Source organism: Chelonoidis abingdonii, chromosome 2 (assembly GCF_003597395.2).
Source record: "Chelonoidis abingdonii isolate Lonesome George chromosome 2, CheloAbing_2.0, whole genome shotgun sequence".
Lineage (NCBI taxonomy): Eukaryota > Metazoa > Chordata > Testudines > Testudinidae > Chelonoidis > Chelonoidis abingdonii.
This window is the reverse complement of record NC_133770.1, coordinates 180,627,083-180,639,520: the sequence shown is the minus strand read 5'-3', so window position 1 is coordinate 180,639,520 and position 12,438 is coordinate 180,627,083. Positions and strand designations below refer to the sequence as shown.

At 43.8% G+C, this 12,438-nt stretch overlaps 1 protein-coding gene across 4 annotated transcripts in view; it reads left to right on the top strand.

Annotated features, from left to right (window-relative positions):
- The window catches only part of TXNDC5 (thioredoxin domain containing 5), a 71,140-nt gene that overhangs the window by 32,056 nt on the left and 26,646 nt on the right, over positions 1-12,438 (top strand). For 2 of the 4 annotated variants that reach the window (XM_032768610.2, XM_032768609.2), the window contains exons 1-2: positions 78-381; positions 7,936-8,085. In XM_032768610.2, coding sequence (XP_032624501.2) covers positions 86-381; positions 7,936-8,085 — 446 coding nt within the window. In that variant the 5' untranslated portion in view covers positions 78-85. Of the gene's footprint in view, positions 1-77; positions 382-7,935; positions 8,086-12,438 lie in introns of those variants that run through there. The other 2 variants (XM_032768611.2, XM_032768612.2) reach the window with 1 other exon arrangement.

The following is a 12,438-nucleotide window of genomic DNA, read 5'->3' as shown; positions in this document are numbered from 1 at the left end:
CGGGGGGTGGGGGAACAAAGGGTTTTTCAGTGGGGGAGTCTCGTGCCCTTTGACCCAGGGGAGGCGGGGCCGGAAGGGGCGGGGCATGGCGCCGGCACGGAGGGAGGCGGTCGGCGGATGTGGCCCGGCTTCTCTGCCTCTCGCGCTCTCTGGGTCTCTCAGCACCGCCATGGCCGCTGCTCTGTGCCGCGGCGCCTCTCCCCGCCCCGGCCCGGCGCGGCTGCTGCTGTTGCTCGGAGGTCTCCTGTGCGCAGCCCCGGCGCGGGGCGAGTCGGAGCCGGACCCGGAGCTGGATCCGCACGCGCGGCACCGTTACAACGCCGAGATGCTGCGCCACGGCGCCCAGAGCGCCCCGCACTTCGTCATGTTCTTCGCCCCCTGGTAACCGGGCCGGGCCCGCGGCGGCGCGTTTCCCAGTTGACGTGGCAGCGGCCCTGGGGGCGGTTCCTCGGGGGTCACGCGGGCGGGTTTGGGGCAGGCACTGAGCCCGAAATACACAGCTCGGCCCCTCGCCCCTACACACACACACACACACACACACACACCGGGGACCCTGCTGGCCGAGAGGGGCGGGGGCTGCATGGCCAGGGGTGGAGGCCACAGCACATCCCGCCCCCACGGTGCCTACGTGGCCTTCCTCAGCACGGGCCCCAGCAGTGCCTCCTAGTCCTGAATGTGTCCGTTGTCAGCAGCACCCGCCCCGCCAGGGCGGGGAGTGTGACTGTCCCCAGGGTACGGATGGGGGAGCCAAGTCACGGGGAGATCAGGTGAGGTGTCTGCACAAGGGGGAGGTCACTTGCAGCGCTGGCCCGGGGTACGCTGAATGCTCAACCAGGGCGCCCACGTGGGAAGTGACTTATCCAAGGTCTCACTGGAAGCCGGTGGAATAAAAAGGAATCGAATCTGGGTTTTCTGAATTCCAGGTTAACACCAGCCCCTGGGCCATCTTTCCTCTCGATTTGCCTTAGCTTTTGGTAAAGTCTATTACTAAGGTTAGCTAACACTTCTTAAAAAAATCACTTTCCATCCTCATGGAGACAAGTCTTAAGAGGACAGTGTAATAACCCTTTTTGTGTGCATCCTGTTTCCTTGAATCACTTTTGAAAGGGGGCTGGTGGAGCCTTACTCCTTTTACTGATTAATGTAAAAATGTAGTAAAAACCATGCTGATAGATTTGACAGCAGCTGACTGACCTTCCAAATGAAGTTTTCCAAAAGTGACTTCTAATTATTCTGTGGGTTCTCTGTTTCCTCTTTTCTCTATGAATATGAACAAAGTAAACGGCACGCGTTTTGTGAGTGGTTCTTAAGAAATACATCATGTTCCAGAGCACTGTTTTGGTATCATGAACTCCTAAATTCTAATCCCAAATTTACCACTGTGTGACATTTTAGAAGGCAGTTAGGGATGAGCAACCAAAGTTCCCCTTGACTCTATTTGGAGTTGTGGGTGCTCAGCGTCCCTGAAAAAACAGGCCCTTAATCTGTCATCCCTATTTTTCAGACGAGTAAAAAGAGACACATACCTTCCACAGAGTTATGTTGGGGAGTATTGCTGTTTGTGCAGCACTCTGAAAATACAAAGAGCTATATAAGTAATAAATGTTATCTATTGCTTGTGAATGTCTTCAATGGGATGCATTGTATTTCATTTTAGTCCTCTTGGGTATTCATGTTTGGCTTACTAGTCATTTAATTGAGAAGTCCTCTGGCGCCAGTTTTAGTATATTACATGTTAGAGCTCTGGTTCTGCAATGAGATCCATATGAGCCCCATTGAAGTCATTGGCTCTCCTCTTAAATGTGGTGGCCTGCATGTGTGGAACTCATTGCGGGGTTGTGGGCATCTATGTTTGAGCTAGAGCTTAGTCTTAATTCTTCCTACATGCAGCGGATTGTGATAGTCTCATAACGGGGGATAAAAGGATGGAATTTTTAGATGGGGAGCAGGACAGGAGGTGCAGTGGATGTCTGAACTCTGTCATGGAGTCTTCGGAGACAGAAGTCAAAATAATAATTTTAGGCAGTCTTATTGCAGGACCTCCTTTTTAAAAATGCTTTTTTGTGTCTGGAGTTATTGATCTTTCCCAGACATCAAATGGCTTTCTTCTTGATTAACCACATGATTAATTGACATGAGATCTGGTCTTGTGCCATCCTCTGCATCCAAATCCTTACATAGACATGTTGGCAGACATGCATGGAGAAACCTGCCAATTACAGAAATATTAGATACGCTGAAATTTTCAGTGAGTGAGTTTATCTTGCAGGCCAAAGCTTGCAAACTTTGGACTCTATTTTGTTTTTAACATTTGCCAATTCGTAGCTCTCTACAGGGTGTCAGTACTTTACTTCATCAGTGAGCCTTTTGACCTGGAGATAACCCGAAAATAGCATTCATCTTGGTGGTCTCCACAGAGCAGTAGGTGTCTGTCTGCTGGTCAGGTTGTGCATCTTGATACTACTAAATGGTTGGTTCTCAGATTTTCCATGCTATGATCCTCCTTCAGTTTAGCAACATGGAAAGGGCAGTCTGGTCTCAACCCATGACAATGCTTTATGATCTCTCAGGATGTGAACCTCCTGTACAAGATCTATCAGCAGCCATTTAATCAGAGTGCCACTGACCCACCTGCAAGACCTAGCAGCGGTAATGAATTTGCTTTTACCTAGTTGGCATGTTCCTTTCAGGGAGATTCCAAAGAAGAGTTGTGGAGAAATAATGTTTGTCCCCACTCTCAATTAAGGTTGGTCAATTGACTGGTCAAATATTGTCAAATGTCAAAAATGGTCAAATATTTTAAACCACTGGTTTATTAGAACAGTAACAGCAGTCACAGACAGAGTAAGACTTTATGGTCTCCAATAGGCTTAGCCATAGTGAGATACTTATGCCTAATTACAAAATACAAGTTACACAACTGAGTTACATAACTCAGAAAAATGTGAAACACGTGGGAATGTGTGTGTTTGAGGGATACATTATGAAGACGCTTTTTGGTAAGAGTCGAGGCATGGGGATTTATTGACATGGGCATTCAGTGTAGATCATTTGCTTTTTTTGAGGGGGGTAGTTGGGATTTAATAGCTGTGATACTTTTGTACGTTAAGGGAGAAGTTCAATGACTAGGCATCTTTTTATTTTGTTTTGTGGGACGAGGTTTAATGATCGTGAGCCTTCCTTTCCCACTCCCATCTGAGTTAATTTCTGTATATTTGTTTCATCAGGTTAGATTGTAAGCTTTTTCAGGGCAAGAACTGTGCCTTTTAACTCTTGTGTTTTGCTTTGTGAACCACCATGTGCATTGATTTTCTGGTATACAAGTAGAGATATACATATGATCTTTGTTCTAGAAGATTCCTGTCAATCAAGATGTTCAGCTTTCAATTAGTTAACCTTTTTCCCAACAAGTGGGATTAGCATGTACTAAAGTGAGTGATCAAGACATTTAAGTAGAGGTATTAACAGGTGGTACTATGGTGAAATCCAAAAGGTAGGCTGTTGTCTACATCAGGGCATTCTTGCGGGGTATTTGACAATATTTTACCATAATCAAATAATAGGCAGTCAATTGACATTATTTGTCCGGTCAACTGAATGTTCAAAATCAGACCAAGTCAGCTAAATCAGAGAATTGAGCAACATCTGTGAATATGATGTTTTGATTTTAGAATATTTGTTTATATATATATATTACCTTATGGTACACATTGCCATTGCATTTGAGTGCCTCAGCTTTAAAATTAACAATTAAAAACCCCACATAATTTCACTGCCAGACTGCTACGTTCTTGGCTTATTGGTTGTAATTTCAGCGACCTCCTCCTGAACAACTTATAAAAATGTTAGCCAAAAGTTTGAACAGATATTTTTTTACTGTTCTCTGGAGGTCACCAAATCTTCGCTCGAGTGAGCCAGATGAGGAAGTGAGTTCTACATTCGGACCTTGGACTGACAGTGCTGTGATGTGGGTCTTAAAAAATTCACACTTATGAACAAAGAGCAGAAGCATTTCAGTTGCTTTCAACCTAACCTCCTCCAGTAATAGGATATAGGGGAAAGGGCAGTTTTTCAAGAAGCCAGACTTCTTAATGGCTTGTAGATCATAACTAGAACTTTGATTTACGTTTGTAAACAAGTGGCAAGTCATTGCAGAGCATTGAGAGTAACAATCACACAGCATCCCCGCCCACATAAGAGGTGAGCAGAAGCAGTCTAGACCAGTTGACGCTTCTGAGTGATCTTCAGTGGTAGCACTAAGAGCACAATGCTAGGTGATGCAGCATTAAAATGACCAACACATGACCACATAAATACATGAGACTGATCAGGATAAGCTTTCTTGAATTTGTGGACTTTTCTGACTAGATATATATTGCGTCTTCATATTTCAACCGGTGCTAAAAGCATTTCAGAATTCATGGGAATATCTGACTAAGGAATTATTAAAATCTGTCAGTGAGATACCTCTACTCCATGCCATAATGAGGCTGCAGCAACCAAAAAACCTGAGGCTGCAGCAGTCAAAAAATCAGTTACGTTTGGAGCAGAGCAGGAAAGAGATGGTTGTAAATTTGGGCCCACAATTTATCAACCAACTCCATAATGTTACTTTCTTCTACTGGATTGTCAGTGTGTATGAACAGCTAGTGTTTGGTCAATTTTGGTTTACTGACTCAGAGTTGAGCATTGCCTTCTCCATCCTTTATACAAATTGAAATTTTGAAGTAACTTTGAAGGGGAGTGCATAGAAAACTTCAGGCATTTAGGAATAAAGACATTAAAATTAGAGGGTTTTTTTCTTTCTTTCTTTTTTTTTTTCTTCAAGTCCCGAACATTTAGAATTATGGGACTGCAAGCTTTAGGTACCTCACACAGTATCAGCTCTGTCCTTATATCTGTGTGCACCTTCCATTCATTCATAAGATAGGCTTATCACTTGTATGCCTTGCCCTTTCGACATTAAGCCATACCCTACTAGTACTGGCACAGTACTATCTTACATTTGAAGTACTGATAAATGCACTAGGCACCCACTATGCAAGTGTCATCTTTACTAGCAGATTCTCTTCCTCCCTCAAAGAGCTAGGTATACCCATATCATATTACTTACTCTTCTTCAGACCCCCAAAACCATGTCCCAAACCTAACCAACCTTCTCTGTAATAGTCAAGAAACCACATTGTGTGTACACACACAGCAGCCAACATCATTCAATATAAACTTCAGACCCACAGAAAAGTTACCCTGTCAAACTCCAGATTTACAAATTCCTGAACTTATCTGATTGATTCTTGACTAGATGAAGACCTAAGGGAGTACATCACTAAAAAACAACATAAGGCATTGTTAAATCAATGCATTACAGTAGTGGTTCTCAACCAGGGGTATACCAATGTCTTCTAGGGGGTACATCAGCTCATCTAGATATTTGCCTAATTTTACAACAGGCCACATAAAAAGCACTAGCAAAGTCAGTACAAACTAAAACTTCATACGATGACTTGTTTATACTGCTCACTGAAATGCAAGAACAATATTTATATTCCAATTGATTAATTTTATTATGTTAATGAGAAAGTAAGCAATTTTTCAGTAATAGTGTGCTGTGACACTTTTGTATTTTTGTGTCTGATTTTGTAAGCAAGTAGATTTTAACTGAGATTAAATTTTGGGGGACACAAGACAAATCAGACTCCTGAAAGGAGTACTGTAGTCAGGAAAGGTTGAGAGCCACTGCCTTACAGAATGGGGAAGCACAGTGAAGAACTAAAGTTGTTTGGGATATCTTTGCTACATTTCCATACTCAAATTCTCCCTTAATTACCAAACCTCATATGGCATTTGAAGTGTCAGACCTTTTTTGGATTATTTTATAGTTGAGTCCAGAATTAGCCTTCTAATTGAAACCTTGTTACAGTGTTAACTATGGCGATGCAACAGTCTCTCTGCAGTAAAGATTGAGTAATTATTTAAAATAAATTTTGGATTACATTCTACTTTTGGGTCTTGATGACTTCACAGCCCTATAATTTCCTTTTTAGTCAGATAAAGAATTTAGTTTCTTGGGCTACATCTACTGGTCGTGGTTCGCCGCTGCAGGCCAATGGGGACTGCTGGAATCGGTGGCCAGTAAGCCCCTCAGCCCGCGCCGCTTCCAGCAGCTCCCATTGGCCTGGAGTGGTGAACTGTAGCCAGTGGGAGCCGCGATCGGCTGCACCTGCGAACAGGGCAGGTAAACAAATCGGCCCAGCCTGCCAGGGGCTTTCCCTACACAAGCGGCGACCGCAGTTTGAGAAAGACTGCTGTAGGGAGTAAGAGGCAACTTCCTGCAGACTTTCTTATTGTTGTGTTAATTGTTGCATAAAAAGTAGACTTACCAGGACTTGTCGAGCAAACAAAGTTGAGGATATTTTAATTAATCTAATGACATTTTTTTAATGCCTGTAAAAATCAGGAACAGCAAGAATGGTCATTCAAGATAAATTGACGTTGGCTCCTTTAAATAGTTTACCACAGTGGTCCCCAACGCGGTGCGCCCGTGGGGGCATCTTAATGCACCCACGTCCTGGCCCCTGGAAGAGCACCTGCCGGCATTTCGGTGGGGACACCTGTCGATGACGCCGCTTGTGACCAACAAGTGATGTCATCAAGAGGCATTGCCCCTGAATTTCGGCGGGGACGCCTCTCGCTGATGTCACTTGCTGTTGACAAGTGATATCATCAAGAGGCGTCGCTCCCAAATTTTGGTGGCGACACCTCTCGATGATGTCGCTTGTTGACGGCAAGTGGCGTCATCGAGAGGCGTCACCGCCAAAATGCTGCTGGCGGCATTTCAGCAGGTGCTCCACTGCCACAGTGGTCCTTCGGCTGGCGACAGCCAGCCAAAAAGGTTGGGGACCACTGGTTTGCCATATTTCTGGTGTTAGTGTTTTTGACAACGCCAGTTTGTAATTGCCAATAGTATGAGATCTCATTTTCTATTTTGGGGGACTTGGAATGGTGTTTTCAAGAACTGGTAAATCTCTTGATTGGATGAACATTTCTAACACTTCAAATTTGAATTAGTATGCTATGGGATGCCAAGCAGTGGAAAAGATTACTTGAATAATTAACTATTCCTTTAAGAGAGAAGCAAAATAGCAATTATTTGTTCTGAAACCTGTTTTAAGTCACGTTACTTTGTGTGCATATATTGAATATTGTGAGGCTTCTGGGAATCTCACTATGCAAAGGCACTTGTTCCTGTTTATAACATATTAAGATTAGCATCTCTTCAGGACTTTGAAACAGAACTGTTCTACTTCACTGACTTAGGTATTCCATGGGTCTCATGAGTCACAATTCGGATGTTACACTTAAGATCACTTGTGTTTATACAAAGAGTACAAACCATTATCTCCTTACCAGACACTTAAAAACATGGTGCTTCCAAATGTAAAAGCATATAGAACACCAGGCATCCTCTCATGGTGTTCTTAGAAAGTTGAGAAGCTGAGTGTTCTCTTTTCAGTATCCTCATTAATTCAATAATCTTTTACAATGAACCTGGCAGGACTTTGTAATGCAGAAGTACTTATCTAACCGTCAGGGCTGTTTTTAGATTTTTTTTTTTTTTTTTTTTGGTGTGAATTTTGTGTCAAAAGTGTTTACAAGGTTAGCCTTCTGCAATAAAAGGCAACTGTACGGTATTAACTGTTGTTTAACGCAGTCTGCTTTTATATGGAAGAGGTTTCTCATTTTTCATTCCTCTAACATATTTCAAGTACATCAGATCCCACCCATGTGTATATATACTTTTCCCATAGTTTCATTCATATCTAGTCTTTATATTTACATTTAAACCTATATTTGTTAAGTATATAGCATGCATACAAATCAGAACAGTAACCTTGTTACTGAAATGTATTTTATCTTTTGCTCATCCTTTTGTAGGTGTGGACACTGTCAACGTCTACAACCAACTTGGAATGATCTGGGAGACAAATACAACAACATGGAAAATCCGTCAGTCTATGTTGTAAAAGTGGATTGCACTATAGATACTCCACTCTGCTCTGAATTTGGAATCAGAGGATACCCCACGTAAGTACAAAAGGATGTGTGCTTCTATTATTTTGTATGTTTTTCCACAGTCCTCTGCCAATTTGTTGAGACCAACTTCTAAGTTATGATTTTTGGTGGTTTCCTTTATAGCTCTTCAGTCTTTAGAAGATAAATTTAAGCCCTCATCATGCTGCCAAGACAAGATGATCTGTGTCTCTCTTTTTTTTTTTTTATAGCTTGGAAGATGGCTATGTTTAAACAAAGTTCAGAATAGGCTCCCCCCCGCAACATGTCTTTGAGACTGTAATATAACATACAGCAGTAAAGTAATAGTAGTTCAAAACTATTTTAACTACTTCAAAATTATTTCAGTTATCTAACTGTATATAGCACAACCAGTGCAGTGTGTATAAATGGTCTCAAACTTTTGTGTGAATTTGGTGCTCATAAAGCTGATAGATTAAAAACACCATCTAAAACCAGGCACATATTGATACCGGCGCTGTGCAAGTTTCTCTACATGGTTCTGCTTTAACAGGGCTTGAAAATCTTAACAGCTACTTATGAACTTGAGCACTAAACCTGTCATCTTTTAAACCTTTCCTATTATGATAAATGAGGGTTCCACCAGTAAGGGCCAGGGTAAGGCCTTGGTGAGAAGGCTCACATCTTGCCTCTGAGCTGCAGGAAAAGAATGTGAGCTGGAATTTATACCAGATAAACATGCCTTTGCTTAAAGCACATCAGCCGAAACTCCAGCACTCCTGCTAGCCTAATGCTGGACCTCTCTTTAGCAGATTGTCAATTGTATAGCTTTGTGAATAAATGTCCTACAATGGTAGGGTACATCTACACAGCAAAAAACACCCCAAAACCTATGGCAGCGAGTTTCAGAATCTGGGTTAACTGACTTGGGCTTGTATTGCAGGGCTAAAAGTGTCAGTGTACATGCTTGGGTTGAAGCCTGGGCTCTGAGCCCTCCCCACTTGCTGGGTTTTGGAGCCCAAGCCTGAACTTCTACACTGCTATTTTTAGCCCTGCAGTGTAATCTTGAGTCAGTTGACCTAGGCATCAAAACCTGCTGCTGCAAGTGTTTTTTGTTTTTGTTTTGTTTTGTTTTTGCTATGTAGATGTACCCATAGAGACCCCAAAAGCTTATGGTCAAACCTTAGAGTCCAAATACTAACTTTTCTCAAGAGATGGAAAATAATAACAATTCACTGCTCTGTCTAGTCAGTTGTGCAAATATTGGTATTTATGAAGATGGATCAGCAGAGGTTAAAAATAGTTTACTGTTTTTGTAGCTTGTATTAATACAGACCTTATATCTTATTAGTGCTCTCTAACAATTGTGTATTCCCTCTTTCTGAATGGAGTTTGTCATCACCACCTCACTGCCAGCGGGTTTTAATTAGGGGGTAGGAATTGCAGTAAATATTAATACAATAAATTTGGAACTGTAAGCTTGGAATTAATGCGGCAATAGGGCAAAGTCTAATAGCAGTTGGCACAAAGATGAGTCAGGTCTGAGCTAGCTTTGGCATACGTATCTTATAAAATGTGCGTGATCAAGGGAAGCAGGACAAGACTTCAGCTTTCAGTATTGGCACAAGGAGAGAGAACAATATACTTACAGGGTTCTAATTCTGCATATAGGACACACCAGTAAGATGGTACCTAATTCCTTGTAAATCTGTGGTACACACAATTCAAGGCAGATTCCATTCCATAAACAAAAAATTCATTTAAAAGGGAACTGGACTAAGTTTGGTCAGGTTTGCTATCTTCTACCATCCCTCCTTTGCCGCACACACAATCTTAAAAGGCATGAAAACAAATTATGGGACATCTAATGACAAGGAACTGCTGTCTTCCTCCAAGTGATAAAGTAATTACACTCCAAACAACCGTTAATCTCTTCTTCCCACACAACCTTAGTTATGGCCTCATGCTTGCCCCATAAACATATAACATATGCACATTCAACCTGTGCACATACAGCAATATATTTGCAAAGGTATTATTCCTGTAGCTCAAGTGATAGAGGTCTGGATTGGGGATCTGAAAGTCAAACTTTCATGATGACCATTGGGGAAGGGTGTATGTCAGTGGTGAGCAAGCTGCGGCCAGCCCATGCCACTTCCCACTGCTCCCGTTGGCTGGGAACGGCGAACCGCAGCCACTGGGAGCTGCAGGCGACCATGCAAATGTAAATAAACTGTCTCGCGGCCCGTCAGTAAATTACCTTGACAGGCTGCTTGCAGACCACAGGTTGCTCATCACTGGTGTATGTCTTAATGGTTGCACAAAATAGAATTCCTGTTTTTTCCCATGCTCTCTTTTAAATGAGAAAATATCCTTAGAGATTAAAAAAATCTCTCAATTATGTTGTGACACTATTCCATGTTTGTCATTTTTCACACATTACAATGACTTTTGTTGTAAAGTGGCAGGTTTGAAGGTTGAGAGGTATGCTAGGAAAGTGCTTATTGAAATGGGAGTTCTGTTCCCTGGGAGCAGCTTGCAGCTTCAGTCCCGGTGGAAATAATAAGAAGTAGTGGACATTTTTATTAGGTGCGCCATCACTTCCCCACTAGAAAAATGGTGATTATTTTTATTGAGGACACGAGTAACCTCACAGTTATTGGCTCATTCAGTTCTTTTTTAAGTTATGGAAAATGGCAGCCATTTTGAGTCAGTAAGTATACCTCCACTCCGCTATAACGCAGTCGTGGGGAGTCAAAAATCCCTATTGCGTTATAGCTGAAACCCCGTTTTATCAGGGTAGGGGTGGCAGGGTTCCGGCGGTGATTTAAAGGGTTTGGGGCTCCGGCTGATTCGGGGAGCCCAGGGCCCTTTAAATCACCACTGAAGCACCAGGGCTGCTGCAGCAGAAGTTGCTGGCGATTTAAAGGGTCCGGGGCTCCCCACAGCAGCCGGAGCCCCAAGCCCTTTAAATCACCACTGAAGCCCCGCTGCCGCAGCCCTGGGATAGCGGCGCTGGGGCTTCTGTGGTGATTTAAAGGGCCCTGGGCTCCCCGCAGCAGCCAGAGCCCCGGGCCCTTTAAATTGCCTCTGAAGCCCGCCACCGCTACCCCAGGACTACAGCAGCGAGGCTTGCTGGCAATTTAAAGAGCTCCAGGCTCTGACCGCTGCGGGGAGCCCAGGCCCTTTAAATTGCCTGCAAGCCCCGCTTCCACAGCCCCAGGGTAGCAGTGGCAGGGCTCCAGTGGGATTTAAAGGGCCCGGGGCTTCCCACAGCAGCCAGAGCCTCAGACCCTTTAAAGCGCCACGTGAACCCCGCTGCCGCAGCCCCGGGGTAGTGGCAGCAGGGCTCCAGCGGTGATTTAAAGGGCCCAGGGCTCTCTGCAGTGGCTGGAGACCCGGACCCTTTAAAGTGACACTGGAGCCCCACTGCCTGTGTTATATCAGGTTGTGTTATAGCAAGGTAAGACTTGTACTAAGTATAATGGGAAAGATAGAAGAAAAGAATTATGCATTTGAGAATACCTGGTACTGTTGTTAAAAGGCTTGTTCATAATTACAGGGTGAGCTGTGCTTTAAGCCACTTTTCAGACTCTCTTGAGTATGCCTCTCAAGAGAAAAGGCTGTGCTTTCTTCATCTCTGCAAGGGTGTGGTTTAACAACTCTGGGAATGGATCTTTGGGTCATTATGCTGACAGACTATGGGTACGTCTACACTACAAGATTATTCCAATTTTACATAAACTGGTTTTGTAAAACAGATTCTATAAAGTCGAGTGCACGCGGCCGCACAAAGCACAATAATTCGGTGGTGTGCGTCCATGTACCAAGGCTAGCGTCGACTTCTGGAGCGTTGCACTGTGGGTAGCTATCCCATAGCTATCCCATAGTTCCCGCAGTCGCCCCCGCCTATTGGAATTCTGGTTTGAGATCCCAAGGCATGATGGTGCAAATACAGTGTTGCAGGTGATTCTGGGTAAATGTCGTCTCTCATTCCTTCCTCCGTGAAAACAACGGCAGACAATCATTTCACGCCCTTTTTCCCAGGATTGCACTGGCAGACACCATAGCATGGCAACCATGGAGCCTGTTTTGCCTTTTGTCACTGTCACCGTATGTGTACTGGATGCTGCTGACAGAGGCGGTACTGCAGCGCTACACAGCAGCATTCATTTGCCTTTGCAAGGTAGCAGAGACGGGTACTGTCTGATGTGCCATTGTAAATTGGCGATGAGATGACGGTTATCGGTCGTTCTGTACCGTCTGCTGCTGTCATGGGTGCTCCTGGCTGACCTTCGCTGAGGTCGGCCGGGGGCGCAAAGACAAAAATGGGAATGACCCCCTGGGTCATTCCCTCTTTTATGTTGTGTCTTAAAATAGAGTCAGTCCTGCCTAGAATATGGGGCA